The sequence below is a fragment of the Mirounga angustirostris genome, unplaced genomic scaffold (assembly GCF_029215605.1).
Source record: "Mirounga angustirostris isolate CCGP_5_RB_7025 unplaced genomic scaffold, mMirAng1.0.hap1 SCAF_9, whole genome shotgun sequence".
NCBI lineage: Eukaryota > Metazoa > Chordata > Mammalia > Carnivora > Phocidae > Mirounga > Mirounga angustirostris.
Window position 1 is genome coordinate 3,496,775 of NW_026991717.1, and position 20,288 is coordinate 3,517,062.

At 42.7% G+C, this 20,288-nt stretch overlaps 1 protein-coding gene across 9 annotated transcripts in view; it reads right to left on the bottom strand.

Moving 5' to 3' along the window:
* ADAMTSL3 (ADAMTS like 3) overlaps positions 1–20,288 on the bottom strand; it is a 372,820-nt gene that overhangs the window by 138,468 nt on the left and 214,064 nt on the right. For all 9 annotated transcript variants that reach the window (XR_010404803.1, XR_010404802.1, XR_010404804.1 and 6 more), the window contains exons 10-14: positions 11,599–11,710; positions 6,566–6,704; positions 5,448–5,498; positions 4,577–4,781; positions 396–543 (exon numbers count right to left, since the gene is read on the bottom strand). Coding sequence is in view for 6 of the 9 variants with exons in the window: in XM_064569802.1 (XP_064425872.1) it covers positions 396–543; positions 4,577–4,781; positions 5,448–5,498; positions 6,566–6,704; positions 11,599–11,710 (655 nt within the window). In the remaining 3 variants the exon portion in view is untranslated. The remainder of the gene's footprint in view (positions 1–395; positions 544–4,576; positions 4,782–5,447; positions 5,499–6,565; positions 6,705–11,598; positions 11,711–20,288) is intronic.

A 20,288-nucleotide genomic window follows, 5' to 3' on the forward strand; every position in this document is an offset into this window, starting at 1 on the left:
CGAGAACCCTGGGGGAAATCTCCTGCTCCTCTTTCTCTTTATCCTTCTTCTCCTTTTCTACCCCCATGTCACCTTTTTCTCTTCCTGTTCACCCTACTTCTTTTTCTTCAAAACAGGGATTAGATCAAATTATTCTATGTCCACCAAGAAATGTTAGTATAAGCCCGGATGGATAGGAGCCACTCTACATGCACTGAGTCAACAGGAGCTCAGTTCACCCCACCCCCATCACTTAATCACATCGGTCTAGCTTCTTTACCCAGGTGGACGGGTCTATTGCCATCTGTGGGTGAAACCAATTTTTAAGAAAGTAAGTTGAATGGAAATGCTGTAATATTCAAATGAGAGCTGGAAAACACCATTTGATTTCACTTCAACATGCACCACAAACTTACCTTTTGGTTTATAACATGGGATGGGAATGACACATTCTTCTTTGATGTGTAACTTCAGCTGCGGGTTGCAGCCCCCAACGTGCTGTCCACGGTGGTTGATACACAGAACGACACGGTAACGTAACCCTCGGCCGCAAGTCACCGTGCACTTCAAAGAAGAAATGAGAAGCCAGTGAAATTCTTGCTCATGAACAGACCCACAAAGGTATTAATGACTCATGCGAAGGAGAGCCACTCATTGAAATGAATACTAAACACAAAAGACCACCAGACAACCACGTAAAGAAGGGGGTAGAAGTTGATTTCCTGTGATTCTTATGTTTCAGGGCCCCTCCCTTGTAAGGCCTCCTTCCAATTCTCAATTTGAAAAGTATTTCAGTTGAGGTCACAGCACAAGAAAAACTGAAATGCCCTGAAATCTTTCTGCTCAAATATGAAAGAAACTTGATATAAGTTTTCAAATTTGATTAAAAATTTTTATGACATTATCCAAAACAACTTGTGAGAATGAAAAAAAAAACTTTTTTAAACTGTCAATTAAAAAATCAAATTCTGATCAATCACTCTAGAGGATTATCTTTCTATTCTGTCTAAAGAAATCTATCTTACAAAACTGTGATCATATGAAGAGGTCACCAAAGAGTATTCAGCCAAAATGGTTAGGAAAAAAATACTATAGAAATGTCAAGCAGTTAGAATTAATAAAATATTTTCCTGTCTTTTTATGAATTTTCATGTGACGTTTGTGTTGTATTTTTTTTTCTTGCATTATTTATTATGATTTGGAAGGCACTTTTGCCAATGGAGTCTTTTCATGTCATGAAAATCTAGGATATCTTTTCAATTTATCTACATATGTTGGTGAGTATATATGTGAATATGTATGTGGGTTTTTCTTATTAATAGACTTTATTTTTAGGACCATTTTATATTTACAGGAAAATTGAGCAGACAGTACACAGTTCTGATATGCCCCCACCCCTCCCTACAGTTCCCCCTGTTACTTACATCTTGCGTTAGTGTGGTACAATTATTACAATTGACGAACCAATACTGATGCATTATTATTAACTGAAGTCCAGAGTTCACATTAGGGTCATTGTCAATTTTTTAAAAATTTGTGATTTCTTGCAATTTCTTTGATTATTCTAAACAAAAATTCACTTCGATACCCAATATTTTGCATTCTTTCTTCTTCAAGAGTCATCCCCAAAGTGTATAAACTTCAGGACTGACCAATTCTGGATCCATCGTGAGAGGGGCTAAGAACCCTTGGACATCCACTAAGGGACAGGCACTGCCCCGCTGGTGTTACCTCACTAACTGCCCCACATACCTGCAGCTCACTAGCATCCGTCCCATTTGACAGAGGAGCAAACCGCCCACCACCAAAGGACCTTGCTCAAGGTCACAGAATTCCCGAGAGGCAGAGTGGTATTCCACCCCAGAGCCTCCTGTTGTCAAAACCATAACTTTGCCACTGATTAATCAAACTCAAAGATTCTTTCTTAAGCCTGTAGATGTTTTCTACATGATCTCAGACACGTTTCACAGGATGCAGGGGCCTTTTCAACAAATTCACGTCTCCAAACAAGGAGTATCAGTAGACAGCAAAGAGGTGGTTACCAGAGGGGAGGTGGATGGGGGATGAGGGGACTAGGGGATGGGGATGAAGGAGGGAACTTATAATGGGCACTGAGTGAGGTACGGAAGTATTGAATCACTATACTGTACTCCTGAAACTAATACAGTGCTGTATGTTAACTATACTGGAATTTTTAAAAATACGGATTAAAAAAAAGAATATCAGGAAACATCTGATTTCATCTTGCCACTCTTAGGACCACCAAACAAATATTCTAATGAACTGAGTGAGGTGTGAGATTAGACCCTATTTCTGGGAAACTAACTCGCCAACCCCAAGATTTATCGACTTGAAATATGACACTGAGAGGTTGTTGTATATCAGTCAAGAAAGAAAGAAAACTTCTGCCCAAAGGGAAAGAAGATGGTGTGATTACAAGGTATAACTATATCAGAATTGGTCAGTCCAAAGGAGTATTGTCTCTTCCTTCGTAGCCTCCCCAGGAAGCTGGACATTTACCGCAACAATGTGGTCAGTATTTATATTTCCAGAACTCCACTCTGGAACTGAATATATCCTTAATGATAGCTAATTCTCATTACTGAGAATGTATTTGATTTTTGAAAAGAAATGAGAAGTATCAAGAGCCAAGAAAGGTAAATGAGATGATTTGGGTGACAACCCTCTATTTTGAAATTATGAGTGATGATAAAGTCATGATATTGAAGAGGGTGTGGGGTGGTGGATTAGGAGAAGGAAGGAAAAAATGAAGGGGGGGAAATCGGAGGGAGAGATGAACCATGAGAGACTATGGACCTGAGAAACAAACAGGGTTTTAGAGGGGAGGGGGGAGGGGGGATTGGTTATCCCGGTGATGGGTATTAAAGAGGGCACGTACTGCATGGAGCACTGGGTGTTATGTGAAAACAATGGATCGTGGATCACCACGTCAAAAACTAATGACTAATTAAAAAACTAATGGTGATTAACATAATAAAATTTTAAAAAATAATAAAAAAAGAAAAAAAAAGAAAGCTCTAAAGCCAACACAAAACATATGGATGAGACTTCTAAGAGCCGAAAACGAGCTCTGCAGGTTAGAGAAGTAAAAATGTTGATTTCTGATGATAGATCACGACCTGATTTTTGTCACGTAACTCAGGAGTTCAAGAACTGAATAATCCTTTTTTAAAGATTTTTTTATTTGAGAGAGAGAGAGAGCAGAAGTAGGGGGAGCAGCAGAGGAAGAGAGAGAAGCAGACTCCCTGCTGAGGAAGGAGCCCGATGCAGGACTCGATCCCAGGACCCTGAGATCGTGACCTGAGCTGAAGGCAGATGCTTGACCAACTGAGCCCCCCAGGCGCCCCCTGAATAATCTTGCTATAATAAAATCCCCCCATCTCAGTCTACTTATTTATGTGAACAAGTTTTCCCGGTGTGTACATGCAGAACAAAACAAACCAAGAAATCTGCAGTAAAAATTAAGAACAAAATTACTGCTGAACCCATGTCTTATTCTGGCAATGGACTATTTTTTCAAGCCCCCCTCATTTTCTAGAAAGATTGATTTCAATTGAAAATTTACTTTATATGTGTAAAACTGTTTACCAAAATTTAAAATCTATGTTGTTTTGATAATAACAACCCAGGGGAATATTTCTAATACTTAGAGCCTTATGGCAACAGGAAATTAAAATAAATTCATTTCAAATAAAATAAAATTAATTTCAATCACTATACATATTTTCTTGGAGAAAAGTAGACTAGTGTAATCAATAAAAGACTATAAAGCATAACGGTACATTATATTAGGATAAACTTCTACAGGGAGAGTGGATTGAAAGTTCAAGTTCAAGGGGAAAAAATGCAAACTATCCAAATTGTTCAAGAAGAGCTTCTCTGTGTATTTTTTAAGGGAAAGATGGCAAGGGTAGAAATCAACATGGCATTTACATTCTGCTGGACACATTTTTTTAAATGCCGTAACACTTTTATTTTAAAAAATGCCTGCATTCACAACATGTTAGAAATGACTTTCTTGGGCGCCTGGGTGGCTCAGTTGGTTAAGCGACTGCCTTCGGCTCAGGTCATGATCCTGGAGTCCCTGGATCGAGTCCCGCATCGGGCTCCCTGCTCGGCGGGGGGTCTGCTTTGCCCTCCGACCCTATCCCCTCTCATGTGCTCTCTCTTAATTTCTCTCTCTCAAATAAATAAATAAAATCTTTAAAAAAAAAAAGAAAAAGAAATGACTTTTTTTGATACTTTTTATTCAAACTTATACAAAAATTTTAGATGTTGGGGTGCCTGGGTGGCTTAGGTCATGATCTCAGAGTCATGGGATCGAACCCCACGGCGGGCTCTCCACTCAGCCTGGAGTCTGCTTCTCCCTCTCCCTCTGCTCCTCCCCGCTCCTCTCAAATAAATGAATAAATAAAATCTTTAAAAAAATTTTAGATGTCAACCCAAATATATGGGAAGGGGTATATAACTTTGCAAACATCTTTTAGGAGGTATGTGAAAAAAGGATCGATAACACCCAGCCAGTGTTCATTAAAATCTGAGATTTAATGACAAGTGTCCTGTCCTCAAATCTTACCTGAGACCACTCCATGGCGATCCACTTGGGGCAGTCGAACAGGTTGCAGGTCTGCATGACCTTGGGTTTGGGTGCATACATGCACTTCCACTCCTCCACCTGCAGAATCTCCCCGTGCATGGACTCCTCCACACACACGAAGCTCCGTCTCTGAATCCCACCTCCGCAAGACACCGAGCACGCAGTCCAAGGATTATGTTCCCAGCTCAAAAGCAAACAAATAAAAACACATTATTTATGTGTCATTTGCCTGTCTGGTTCAAGCTTGCAAAGGGGAGAGAGGCCAGCTGTGGTTCAGCAGAAAGCACGCAGGCCTTGGAGTCATGAGACTTCCGTCGTGACTGCCACACACAATCTATAGTCACAGGGTGCTTCACGCCTCTGTCCCCGAGGCTACTGTCAGGAGGGAATGCGACATCTTCCCTCGTGCCCCTGCACAGGGCCATTCTGAGAATCTCATTGGTTAACATAGAGTGTGAAAGCATTCTTTAAACCGTCTCTCCACTATAAATACTAACAGACGGTACTACTAGAGAAAACAAAGAAACCGAAGGTCAGAAAGTAGTCATCCGGGCATCAGAGGGGATTCAAATCTCTGACTGAGCTCCCTTTCTCATGGCCAGTCATCCAAGGGGCGCTTGATATGCCCAGTGACAGGAGACGTCGCTGTTTGAGGGGGCGCATTCCACCTAATTCTTAGACAGATCTCCCTTATTATGGAGTTGAAGTCTGCTAAGGGAAACTTAGCTCTCTGCAAAGGATCTAATATCTACCACTCTTACATTTTAGACTATTGCTACAGATAGGATACACTTCCTTGCAAACTACTTAGAGCAAACTGCAGAATGGAAAAGGCAAACACGTGACTCACCGAGGGAGAGGTTGGAAGTGGTCGTAGGGCATGATCTCTTTAAATCCGTCACTACAAATGAAATCATTGTGACAATGTCATTTCTCAATCAATTAACATATTTATTAATTCGACCACTATGGATTTGACGTCCCCAAAGACATAGCTCTTTCACACTGAAAACTAAATACGCATAGGGTTGTAAACTCTTCCCAAAAACTCAGCCACCATCTTTTTGGTTTTCAGGAACATCTCTGGCACACGCCATCCCCAGGTCTATGAAAATTCAGAAACTAGTGGTATGTATTAGCCGAAGGAAAGAGTGTCTCTTAATTTAGATAAATCTATGTTTTTATCATCTAAATTTTTTTTGATATATTAATGATATTAACACGCTATCGTATTAGTAGAATCTTCAGAGAAACATTTTATTTTACAGAGTTTGTCCTTTAAAAAGGTCTCTATGAATAATTACGTTCACCTGGGATGACAGGAAATGGGCAGCTCAGTGATAGGAAATGAAATCTACTGAGAGCACTTCCTTTTCCACTCACACACTTCTGCTGCAGCCAGCTGGCAGATGTCTGGGGGATTCTGGGACTTGATATTGTGCTGTTATTTTAAGATACTGTAGTAAAGCCAGGAAACTTCCCCAGGCAATCCAAGTCAGCAGGTACTAAATTATGCAACGGGATCATTTATGCATAGCTTTTCTGCTTTGGCATTAAAACTTTTCACTTCCTTGCACAATGCATTATTTATACCGAATTTAACGTGAACACTTCGAAAGTCAAAACGTGGTCATGGGTGACCCAGTTTAAAAGTGAAAATGGTGAGCTCGAGATATTTATGACTAGCAGATGGAGAAGTCCTCGTACTTGGATGAGGAGACCTCTCCTATTGGGTGTGCAGGATATACTCAAGGAGGGTCATGACGAGGAGCAAATCTCCGAGCGCAGGCACACGCCGCCAGATAGGAGAGCGCTGGACTGCGTGAGCTGGGTGACAAATGCAGGTCACAGCCACCAGCGTGTGTTCAAGGTCACGTGGTGCAAATGTCACTCTGCAAAGACTGATGGGTCTGGGCCACACTTGATTTGTTTCTTTTTAGAGTAAAAACTATGAGTGATGATGCCAACCTCGATGGGCAAGGGTCCATGCTGCATTCCTTCAGTTTGGGTTTTGGTTTCACGTTTTCGGGGTAGTAATGGCAGTAATGGTCAGGAACCACCCTCTTCAAGCGGATATCCACACATTCAGCTGAGTTGAGCTGATAACCTAACGGAAAAAGAAAAGGCAAGTCTGAATATTGCACGGTGGTGTTTTCACCCTGCCACGCCCTTTTTCCCCCCTTAAGAAACTTAACTCAGTGGTTCTCATCCCTGGCTACTCAATGAAACCACTGGGAGCTTCTGGCACAGACCAGTGCCTGGGTCCCTTTGTGATCCAATTAAGCCAGAAATGCTGTGGCTAGGTCCAGGAAATTGGCTTTGTTTTTTTTTTTTTTCTAATGATCTTCAGGTTCTTCTCAGATGACTAAAACGTGTGGCCAAGATCGGGAATGATTACTTGAACTGATTGTGGAGGTCTTAGCACTTTTAACGAGAAAGTTACAGCAGCCTCCTTCTACAGAACGCCTCATCCTTGGGGCAGAAGGTCACTCACTGGCCCATGTCCTGACTGTCCCCCTGGCACCGAGCCAGACCCCCTCTTCTTTCCTCACGCTTCCCCTCTTTGCCTGTCCCTTCCCCCATCCCGGTTCCCCCAGAGACACCTGTTCATCGGTTATATGTTCTTAAATATGCATCTGCCTCATGTAACGTTGTTTGTGTGTATCTGTTTTAACCAAATAGGTATTTCTTGTTCTATTTTCTGCTTCTCTCACTTAACATTACATTATTGAGAGCAACCCGTGTGCTGGGTTGGTGCTTGCTCCCACTGCAAAATATCCCATTGCAAGCATATGCCACGTTTTACTCTCTTGTTGTCCTGGGAAACCCGGAGCGCCTCTGAGGCCAACAAACTTCCTTAACTGGGGAAGTAAGCACTGTCTCTACAGGGAGGAACAAAATCCGTCCCCTCTCCCGGCCCCTGCCTCAAAAGCCTTCAGAGGGAAAGTGATGAAGACTCACTTCCAATTCTATTAAATTCAAATTGCCGTAGCTGAGGAGAAGTGTACATTCCAAATGGGAGAGTGCTGTAAATTTTTAAAAATGCACAAAATGATGCTTCTATTTCCTGAAAGATCTGATTCCAGGTTTCCTGTCACTACATAAGTGTCATGTTAAGTTAAAAAAAAAAAAAAGCAATTTTTCAAAACCAGAATGAGTTCTTCAGGGACAAAAAAAAAAAAAGCCCAAAGCTAAGCTCTCAGCTTCAGCCAATTGGTCTAAAGGTCTAAAAATACATTTAAGGGCCTGATTGTCAAGAGGAATCTGATTTTATAAACCACTAGACAGCTTTCTGCAAGCCACAGCTTGGATGTGAGCTGAGTGCAGAAGGACAGACTGGTATGTGTTATAAAAAGCAAGGTTGAAACCATAAGAACGAAAATCCAAATGGAGTCAATAAAATGTTACTTGGGTGCCAATATCTGCCAGAGAGTCTACAATATCAGATGGCAGTGGCGATCCCGGAACTTTCTCCAGACTGATCTTAAGAGTCCCATGTAGATGATTGCAGGCAAGACCAGGAAAGTCCATCCAAGTACCTTAGGAACTCGCCTGATTATCCAAAAACTCAGAAATGGCATTTATACAAATGATGTACACTCGATTACTAATATAATTAAATTCTGGTAATGCTTTCCTTGTGGGTTTTTATGTGTGTCTCTTTATTTCTTCCAACACAAGTAGAGAATGAGATTACAGCTCCTTGAATCAAAGAAAAACCTTTGTTCTAAATGGAAACATACTTCTAGGAGACCAAAAAAGCATACAGGTGTTTATAATTTAAGGAGAGACAATTAATTTTCCTCTTTAATTTTATGGCAGTACCGAGATAACTAAAAGCAAAAATAAGGCAGATTGCCTTCCTATACTATGAACAAATGTGTTGAAATTCTGCCAGTGGGCACAAAATGGCAGGCTGCAAGGGGTACCCCACAAGCAGGTGAAGTCTCCCTTCTGTTCTGACAACCGCTCTCTTTGGCGGGCAGTCTGGCCACTAGGTGCTCCCATTTATGGTTCCAGCCGGGCTGAATGTGTCTTTCCTTCAGCACCCAAGTATGAGACACACCTGTGTTCCTCCCAAGAATTTAACCAACTGAACTAAGCCGAATCCCATTACGAATGTCCCTCCTAGAGTGGAAAGCTTCTCTTTTCTCTTATGTGTCTACATGGGAAGGTCTCTCTGAATAATGCGGTGTGAGAGCGAATACACTAAAAAGAAAGAGATGTTTGCTTTCCTGCTGAGCAAAAATAAAAAGAGCCCCACCGGCTCTTTGCTTTTATGTTGGGGTCCAGGAGAGACTCCATCTGCCCTGGAGCCATGGCCCACCTGACTTTAAGGTGGTGGGATTCTGCTTCTGGATATAAAATGTATATGTAAGGAGCTCTAGGTATGTCCCACTCACCCCTGAGAGCTTTCTACTATTAGCACTGAGTCATGTCTGTATCTCATAACACATCCCCAGGGAATGCCAGAAGGGGGGACGGCCAGAACTCTGTAGATTATGCAGAGGCATTTTTAACAAAATTCAGGTTTGCCTAGACTCTGACATAACAGGTGTTTCCCGAGCACCCACTAATGCCAGGGATCGTACTAGGCTCCTTGGCGTGTCCTGTCATTTTGTTCCCCGACAATGCTGCAGGGGGGGATCGTCCTGTTTTACGGATGAGCAGACTGAGGCTCAGAGCCAAGTAGTGGCAAAGCCAAGAAGGGAGTCCAGGCCCCAGAACCTGAGCTCCGGGACCACACCGCCTCTTGATGTAAACGTCGTCATGCAATTTTTAGAGAACACTTTTGACCAAAATGGGCCTGAGGCCCAGGTCTGGAGAGACTCATGGAATTGACGCAGATCACGGTCTTGATTCCAAATGCTGTTTGACCTCAGTCAGCGTTCAACAAGATCAAATGTGTTGTAAGAATTGCCTTGCAGTCACTGTTGCAAGATCAGTGACCCAAAGCTCTGAAGGAGTTTCTGCCTGGGAGCAATGCTTATCATGTTCAACAAAACACTCACTTTCAGAGACAATCAAGGATAGACTGAGGCCTGGCAGGGACTTAGAGATGATCTCCAGCATTTTGTTTCCATCGTATTTATTTTTGTGACTATGTTCAATTTATGGCAAAGATCACAGTTTACCACTTTAGGGTGCTCGTATTAGATCTTTTTTTGTGAATATGTTTAATTTTTTAAAAGGTCCATTTAAAGAAAAAACCGGAAGTAAATAATAGTGTAGGGGTAACAGATATGGCAAAAGCAGCGAGGTTAAAACAGCTACAGCTGATACCCAAAGACATTGCTTTAGGGAGCAGTGGTTCTTAAGCTTGAACGTGAACCATAATCTCCTAGAGGGACAGACCCCACTCCCAGAGTTTTGGATTCAGTACGTCCAGGGTGGGGCCCAAGAATCTGCATCTCCAGCAAGTTCCCACGTGATGCTGCTGCTGGTCCAGGGAACCCATTTTGAGAACCACTGCTGTAGGATCATAATCTCGTGGTCTATTGCCCACGCCTGGTCCAAGCAGGACAAACCGGGAAGGTTAACTTTTACCTTGTTTCTAGAGCCCCATTTAACCCCCAGACTATTTCTCTTCCATTCCCGGCAACACAAGCTCCTTCTGGGGTCTAGGGTACTCAGTGCTCCCCACGAAAGCACCTGCCTCCTGCTTTCATTGGGAACCGAAATCGCAGAAGAGAGAGGTCTGACATACGTATGCATGGGAACCTGACCCTGGCTGAGGATAAAGCTGAGGAGCCCTCCCTGATAAGCCTGTGGTTTAGAGGAGAAGGGGCAGAACCCACACTCAGTTTGTGGCTCTCTGAACAAGCTCATATTCAATAGTCCTGCAGGGAAGAAATGGTTTGGGGCTGGACTGACTTGGCCTGGGCTGCAGGAGGGGGATTTATTGTAGTCCTTCAAACACAACCCTACCTGAGCCTGCGTGCCCTGACCTGCTCCCAGGGGTGGTAGACGGTTCTTGGGAGACACAAGGGCAAAGCCATCTAGAGCATGGGGCTCTGGCATCAGATGGGCCTGGAGCCAGATCCTAGTCATGCTGTTTGCTCGCTGAGCACACGGGAGTCCATTGTTTACCCTTTCTACGTTTCCATTGCTCATACATAAAAACAGGCATGAAAAAAGATCTTTCCTAAGGTTGTTTGGAAGAATAAACATGAAGATGAGTGCCCCAGCCCATGGCTTGATACATGTAAATGCCCAACACTGTTGTCTGGTGTTTTTAGGGGAAATATCAGCATTAAGTCTCTCTAGCAATTCTAGTAACTGTGGTTCTTGGGCTGGCACTTACAGAACCATTTACCTTCAGTTTAAGACTTCAGTTCATTAAAAGAGAATTATCTCCACGGAGGCTCTGGTAGTTTCCTCATTTCCTCCAGGCAGATATTCTCTCCATGTTAAACAGACAATGATCCTCCACCTGAGCCTGCAAATATGTGTAGCACGTGTGTGGAGCCCTGGGTTACACTTGGCCCAGAGCCTTCCTGAACCAACTGTGAAATCCTTGAACGAAGCTAACAGTAAGCAGGACATCCCCCTCACCACTTAGCAGCTACCCTTTCTCTCTCTGGTAAGTTCTGCTCTGGCCCCTGAGGGAGGACAGGGGAAATCTAAACATTAGAACCAACACATCCATGAACTAGGTCAGACTGGGCAAGTGACGTGGTCCCTCTGTTTTTCAGGTTCTCCATGGAAAATTAAACATAATACATGCTTTAAAGACAAAACAAGAAAGGCCAGAACTCATGTAAACATGTATCCAGCTGTTTGCTAGAAGTAAAAGGTGTTTTCCAAATCCCGTTTTCATCTGTCTTCAGGAATAAAGGCAAACAGGCATTCGGGAACACCACTGCATTCCAGCCACTGAATAAGATGCCGTGTGATTACACATCCCCAACTACCATGCCAATTGTAAAGTCAGCTTCAAAAAACACAAGTATGTCATTTCTAACTCTCAGCCTGAAGCATACACGCAATATGTTCCTCACCTCCTCCACAGGTTACAGTGCAGGGAAAGAAGTCGGTTTGTCTCCACTGATGACTGATCGGCTGGTAGAAGAAGAACTGGACCACACTGTCCTTGGCCACTGTGTACCTGGTCTGGACGGAGAGAACTGCAATCACGTGTCTGCGTACAACGAGCCAGCGCTTCCCGCATCTTTCCAAATGCGATGAATCTATTTCACTGATGCTAACAATCACATACCGATCACAACAAACTGTGGCACATGAAGATTCCAAAAATTGTAACATGTGATAACATTTCATTAAGGTTTGTCATACATGGGGGCACAGAAGATCTTCAACCAGCTTCCCTGGAGTCATCTTTCCAGATGATTCCATGCCTGGGAGTGAGTTCTCAAATGTGTCAGGTGGACTTGTTTGTTTAACTTTTTTCTACCTGATACATCTGATTTTAATTTCCATGGGACCCAGGACTGAGCCAGTCTGGGTTTGTTGGCAACATAGCACATAATTGGGATTCTTACACTTTCAATAATAACATCTTGAAGCAAATCCTTCCAAAAAGGTCTTCTGAAAGCACAACTGCAGAAACTCAAACATACACAAATACGTGGTGTTTACACAGGAGTGCTCCAGCAAGGAACTGAAGAGGAGGAGGGGCACCACTGCGCATGAGCAAGCAGAGGGAAGAGGGAACGTACCTCTGAGGGACCACACTCAAGTAGCAAGTTCTCCCCCCACTTTTCTCTTTTCTTCCCTCCTGATCGAACATGACCTGAGGGAAACTCCCAGAATGCAATGAAAAGAGAAAAAGAAAGAGGAAAAGAAGTTGAGTTCATGCAGGATTGATCCAGAAATGCCAACACACATACGGAGTTCAAGCTGGAGACACAAGGAAATAATGAAGAGGCGATATTTGATGATATAATTGCTGAGAATTTCCTAGACCTCGAGAAAGACAGGAGTACTCAATTCAAAAATGTTCAGCAAGTTCTGAGCAGACATTTTAAAAAGTACAACAGCTGGGATAAAGAAAAATCTTAAGTTATTGGAAAGGAAAAAAATATGATTAACCTACAAAGCAGTGAGAATCAGATTGGCATCAGATTTCTCTCAGGAAATGCTGGATGCAAAAAAGCAAAATCATACCTGCAAAGTGATGAGGAACAATAACTTTTTATCTAGAATTCCATTAAGTTATTAACCAACAATCAAAGATCAATTATCAATCTATGAATGATCTATGATCAAATTATCATCATAGTCAGTGAAATAAAGATATTTTCAGACACAATATGACTGAAACTTGACCACTTGAGAGGCTCACTGGAAAAAAAAAAAGAGAGAGAGAGAGAAAAACTACTAAAAGGTACCGAACAAGAACTAATATAAAAGCAGAAGAAGGTAGTGGATGCAAGAAGCAGTAATGATGAAATCACTCAGTAAAGCTTATTCATAAATGTAAATATGAGTTGACTGAAAAATATTTTGATGTATCTGATCATAAACCAGTATAAAAACCCCAGCACGAGATGTGTCAGAGAGGAGAAGCAGGGACGGGTGGGAGGGTAGGAGCAAAGCTGTCACCGAGGCACGGAAACTTGCAAAGGGTTTTTCTCTGGCTATGGAAGAATGTCCCTGATGAATCCTGCCGGTGAGAATAAGTGAAAACACTGCCTAAAATAGTTTTTTAATGTATGTGAAGGCACCAGAGAACTACCATACTAGTGAGTATTTGCAGGGCCAAGATCCCAGACACAAAGGAAGCCTAGAGAGGTGAGCATAACATTTGGCAACACGTTGCTACTCAAGGCATTTTCCATCATGCAAGTGGTAACTGAGTGGCTGAGAGGCTGAGCAGACCTGTCATCAGACTCATGTGGCTGAGAGCAAACCGTGGAGCTCGAGATCCACCAAAGCTGAGGCAGTACCAGTAAATGCCCCAGGCACCCACCTGAGACCCCAAAAAGCTCTATCCTAGGAAAAAGTGTGAACTGGAAGTTGATCAATTTTCAAAGGGAATGAAGGCCAGGTTCAAATCATTTCATTCCTTGTTGGCTGAAGTTAACTGGCTGCTAACCTGTCTTCCAGAAGCAGAAATTAATCCTGCCTCAAATTATATTTATAATCTTTCATCTACTATATATAGCAAAACTTAAAAATAACCAGGCACACAAAAAAGATAAAATTTAATAACCACCAAAAAAGGTGGAGCTCTAGACTATAAATGGAATTACAGAACATCCAGGTATTGGCACCACCTGATAGAAATTTAAACACCTGGGTATACCACCACTGCCCCCTACAACTCTAGCTTTAGCTTCAGATGCTGTTTCACGATACTCCATACCAGTCCCAGGGTCTTAAAACATCAATGTTAGCACACGGCTCGCTCCCAGGGTTCTGCTTTTTAGAGAGCCTGGGCTAAGATATGATGGTTAAAATGCTTAAGAAACTAAATGACAAGACCGAGAATTTCACTAGAAATGAAGCTACAATAAAAATAAAGTGGCAGGGGCGCCTGGGTGGCTCAGTTGGTTAAGCGTCTGCCTTTGGGTCAGGTCATGATGCCAGGGTCCTGGGATCGAGCCCTGAGTTGGGCTCCCTGCCCCTCTCCCTCTTCCCTCCCCCCTGCTCATGTGCATTTGCTCTCTCTCTCTCAAATAATAAAATAAATAAAATCTTTAATAAATAAATAAAATGGCAATTCTAGAAGTATGAAGCACAATAATTTAAATCGGTATCTCAATGGATAGACTTGACAGTGGACTAGACGGCAGTTCAGCAAATATTTTCATGAAGAACCAGACAGCAAACATTATAGTTTTCAGGCCACGTTGTCCCCATGGCAGTTCTTCAATGTGTCTAACATAGTGCAAAAGCAGCCACAATCTGTAAACAAATGGTTGTGGCTATGTCCCAATAAAACTCCACTTACAAAAAATAGGTCATTAGCTTGCTGGCCAGGATCTGCTGGCCCCTGGATTACACACACTTGAAGAGAGAATCAGTAAATGGACAGAAAAGAAGGAAGTAGAAAGTAGACATGAGAGAGAAAGGTATAAACATAGTCCCAGAAAAAGAGAACACAGAGAATGGGATAGAAACTGTATCTGCAGAGGCAATAAATGAGAATCATCCAAAATTGATGGTGGCTATCAAGCCAGAGTTGTGAAGCATCACGAACCTCAAGAAGAAGAAAGCCACTAATTACATCACAATCAAATTGACTGAAACCAAAACCAAAGAGAAAACACTTAAAAGCAGACAAAGAAAAAGACACATTACCATCGAAGGCATAAAAATAAGACTGACAGCTAACTTCTCTACAGAATTAATGGAAGCCAGAAGACAATGGAGAGCTATCTTGGAAATGCTGAAAGAAAATAGTTTCATAATGGTAAAACAGTCACGTCACTAGAAGAGGTAATGACTCTAAATGTTAATGTACCTAACAACCTAGCCTCAAAGATAAATAATTCAAAATTGACAAGAATAGAAAAAAATTGGACAAAAGTACAGTCACAGTGGCAGTTTTACCACCTCTCCTATGGTAACTACTAGGATGAGCAGACAAAACCCAGTAGACTATTATTTTTAATAAAACCATTAATAATAACATGATCAATGTGACATACGAACAGTGCCCAACAACAAAAGATGATGCATCATATCTTCTAATATTTGCTATGTGCTGAGCCACCAATTAAGTTTTAACAGATTTCAAAAAAATTGATATAATATAGAGTATGTTCTTTGACTACAGTGGAATTAAGCTATAAAATAATAATAAGATTACTGGAAAATTTCTAAATACTTGGATAAAACACTTCTAAATATTCCATAAATCAAAGACTATACCACTATGAAAATTACAACACAATTTAACTGAATGATGATGGATATACCATAATTATGGATTGGAAAAATTAGTATTGGAAAGTTTTCAGTTCTCTCCAAACTGATATAGAGATTCAATACAATTCCAATCAAAATCCAAAAGAATTTTATAAAAATTGACAGGCATACTTAAAAGTTTGATATGAAAATGCAAGGAGTCAAGAATATTAAAGATCATCTTCAAGAACAAAGTGGGGAAACTTACAGAAGTAAATATCAAGACTCATTTTATTTTATTTGTTTATTTTTTTTTAAAGATTTTATTTATTTATTTGAGACAGAGAGAATGAGAGAGACAGAGAGCACATGAGAGGGGGGAGGGTCAGAGGGAGAAGCAGGCTCCCTGCCGAGCAGGGAGCCCGATGCGGGACTCAATCCAGGGACTCCAGGATCATGACCTGAGCCGAAGGCAGTCGCTTAACCAACTGAGCCACCCAGGCGCCCTATCAAGACTCATTTTAATGTTGCAGTAACTAAGTTACAAGGATACTGCACAGACAGATCAATAAAACAGAATAGAGTCCAGGAACAGGCCCACACACATATAGTTTGGGCTTCAAGACAAATGGGGAAAGGACTGTCTTTTCACCTAATGGTGCTGGGTCAACTGGATAGTCATGTGGAAAAAGATAATGATTCTACTTCACAACATGTGCAAAAATCAACTCCAGGTGGATTGTAGCTCCTAATATGACAAGTAAAACAATAAGTCTTCCAGAAGTAAACAGAGAAGAACAGTTTCATGATCCTGAATGGGGCAGATTTCCTAGCATACAAATACAAATAGTCTAAGCATAAAGTTAAAAATTGATAGCTTACACTACAACATTAAGAGCTTCTGTATGGGAAAACTGAAAACATAACAGAGAAAAAAAAAGATTGAAAATAAAATGAATCAAGAATTGAGCTCTAGGGGGCCCCTGGGTGGCTCAGTCGTTAAGTGTCTGCCTTCGGCTCAGGTCGCGATCCCAGGGTCCTGGGATCGAGCCCCGCACTGGGCTCCCTGCTCAGCGGGAAGCCTGCTTCTCCCTCTCCCACTCCCCCTGCTTGTGTTCCCTCTCTCGCTGTGTCTCTCTGTCAAATAAATAAAAATAAAATCTTTAAAAAAAAGAATTGAGCTCTAGAAGCTAAAAATACAAAACCAAAATAAGTTCATGTGAAGATAAAGGAAAGAAACAAAAATAAAAATTTATATAAATTGAATAGTTTTTAAACTCTGAGTTCATCAGATGAAAATCTGGTTCTTAGATGCCTCAGAGACAAATCTTTGAATGGTTTGAACAAAACAAATATTAGACAAGGAACCAATGGAAGAGACATAGTTACAGGTAAAATGAGATTTTTTTTTTTAATGATAAGGCAATACTATGATCACATTTTAAAAATCTGAAAGAATTAGATGAAGTGCATACTTCTCTAGCAAAATATAAATTTCAAAACTGGTTCAAAAGTAAAGCCCTAAATAAATCAATAAGCCTAAGAGGGACTGAAATGGTTTGCTGAGTCCCACCCATTATCACAAAAAAAAAAAAAAAAAAAAGAGGAAGAGAAAGAAAAGGCATTGGGTGCCTGGGTGGCTCAGTTGGTTAAGCGACTGCCTTCGGCTCAGGTCATGATCCCGGAGTCCTGGGATCGAGTCCCGCATCGGGCTCCCTGCTCGGCAGGGAGTCTGCTTCTCCCTCTGACCCTCCTCCCTCTCATTCTCTCTGTCTCAAATAAATAAATAAAAAATCTTTAAAAAAAAAAAAGAAAGAAAAGGCATTAAACCCAGATGTTTTCCATAAAGGATGAACTTATTGGAGCAGATGCATTTAATTGCTGACCAATATCCACTTCCCTTTCCCATCCTGCCAAAGGCTCACTTTTATTCCGGTGTTCATTCTTTCCCCATGTGTCTTCGATAACGCCTGACTGTCCCATGTGATCATGGCAGGCACAACTACCTCACCAGGTGTGTGCCCTAAGAGAATGAGAATGCACCTCTCGCTCATACAACCGCATAGAGTGTACCTGATCGGCAGGCAGTGCCCATCCCAGGTCCAGCTCTCTGTGGGCTGCTCCTGCCCAGGGAGTCTGAGGCAGGCCATTTCCTCAGACACACTGTGTCATATGATAGATGACTCTGGCTCAGAGCCTCCCCTGCAGCCTTGCTGAATTCTCTAGAACCGCTCTCCAATCTAAGACGCTCCCAACCCAACTGTCCTTCCGTCCCTCTCTCCTCCACTTGTGGTCAGATCTTCCCTGCAGATAGACGGCTCTCCAGGCCTCTCAGCTCCATCTTGCCTCTTCCTCGAGGGCATCCTGCTCCTAAATGTCTCACATATCTAATCCTGTCTTGGCATCTGCTTCTTGAAGTACCCACAAGGACTAATGCCCAGGGAATGGTTTAGAGCGAGCACGTGACCCAAGTCTTGTCAACGAGAGGTGATAAAAGGTCTGTTGTGGAGCTCTTGAGAAAAAATTTTCCTGGCTGGGAAGGTTCACAAGAAATAAAAAATCCTAATGGGCTTCTCTGCATTGTCTTCTCTGCATGTTAGCCTTCTATTCCAAATGTAGGGCAATGACAAGCCAATTTACCTTTTTAGAAGTTGACATATAACATTGCATCTCTTTGGGTAATGCTCTATCAGGTGGGGAAACGACCAGTCTTTCAGCTGTCCTGTCCTTCAGACCGATCTCCCCCATGGTGGTTTTCCACCTAGGACATCAGAGTCCAGAAAGGGGCTGTGGCTTGGATCCAAGTGTGAAGGTCTCCATCCAGTCCTTGGGCCCACAGCTGTGTTCCTTGTCCCTCTAGCCACTGGGAGGACCACAGGGAGCTTCAGAACCAGTGAACTCAGCTGTGTTCTTTGCTGGCCAGTGGAGGATGGATTCCTCTGGTGACCAGCCCATTCCACATTCTGCTTGTGCTGCAGGTTCTCTGTGGTGTGCCTGTGACTCCTGCCCGCTTCCTGGCCTGACTTAGAGCCCCTTCCCCAGGGAGACCATATGCTTTCCTGTCCAAGCCAGGATGATTTTGAGAGTGAAAGGAAAGAATTAAGCCAGGGCCACAAGCATAAAATGGGTCTTTTGTGAACAAACTAGGACGTATGGAAATTCTACCTTTACCTCTCCACTACAGGGTCATTTTGCCCCCGTGTCAGCCCCTCCAAGCTTGGCCAGCAAAGAGCACAGGGAATTTTCCAGATACCTTCCATGCCACATGGGGGCTGAGGGAGCCTCCAGGGAGCTGAACTCACATTCAACCCATGGCTAAATATTTCAGGACATTAAAGCCAATTTCATTCTGAGGTGGCTTCCCCAGGTTGTTGCCTATGGAAGTAGATACCATACGGGGCATTTTCCTCTTGGGGTTCTAGATGAAAAGTGGAGCAAAAGCTCCTTTTTTGCCTTTGCTTTGGCAAACCTAGTTAATATGCTTCCCTGCTCTGGAGAGTGACCACTGTCATGACATGTGTCTCACTGCCTTGCCTCCTCCTGCCTATCTCCTCGCACATCCTTGCTGAGCTCCCTCACTACAGGGTACGCTCCTCCTGAACATAAGGTGCTGAAGACATGAAGTCCACGTCTCAGCCTTAAGGGGGAATGGGCATCCCCTCTATACTGAAGAAGAAACACTTAGACTTAGTCTCCGAGCTTGGCCCTTGACATTGATGGGAGCTGAATCAAGCTAGAAAAAGCCTTATTTCTCTCCATCAGTCTGATTCTCAAGACAAAAGTCTAAACTAAAGATGAAGAGGAGAAGGAGGAGGAGGAAGAAGAAGGGAAGAAAAAGAAGAAGAAGAAGAGGAAGAAGAAGAAGGAGGAGGAGGAGGAGAAGGAGGAGAAGTGGAAGAAGATGAAGATGGAGAAGAAGAAGGAGGAGGAGGAGAAGGACAAGAAGAAGGAGAAGAAGGAGGAGGAGAAGAAGAAGAAGGAAAAGAAGGAGAAGAAGATCCTACCTTAATAATCAAAAGTTGAACATAAATGTGTATATCCGGTTTACACATATAATTTAGCTGTGAATTCTGGTAACTACTAGAACAGTATTTGAACTGCTTTCACCAAGAAACTTCCCTCAACAGCCCACATGACAGCAAATACCAAGTGAGATTTCAAAAATCTCTGCCTCTGTGCTTAGGAGCAAACGTTCAGGCTGAAGGGAATTCTGACTGAGAGGCACGATGAAATAGGTAAATTTGCTTTTCTGTTAGGCACTCTTACGGTTTGAATTGTGCCCCCTCTCCAAAAGAAATGTTTACATTTTAACCCACGGTCCCTCAGAATATAATCTGAGTTAGAAATAGGGTCTTCGCAGATCCAGTCAAGGTAAGGTGAGGTCATTAGGGTGGGTCCGATCTAATAGGACGGGTGTCCTTAGAAAAAAGGGGAATTTGGTGCAGAGGCAGATGTGCACAGACAGAAGCTGGTGTCAAGGCTGAGGCAGAACGCCTGAGGACACAAGCAGCTGGGGGGTGAGGCATGAAACAGACTCTCCCTCAGCCCTCAGAAGGAACCAATCCTGCCGACATCTTGATCTTGGACTTGCAGCCTCCAGAGCCATGAGTCACGTCTGTCGTTGAAGTCACCCAGCTGAGGGTGCCTTTACAGTGGCCTCGGGAAACTGACACAGGCACTGACCCTAAAAACCGTGTCTTGCTGTGTTCCTGTGAAGGTCTAGGTTCAGTCACCATCTGTACCACCTGGCAAGGCTATAGCCCGTTCTTTGAGATTAAGGAAAACAGGCAGTTTCAAACCCTCGCATCCCTGGATCAGTGAGATGCGCTATGGTAACCGCCCAGAAAGAAAAGAGAGATTGTGTGAGGAGAGAACA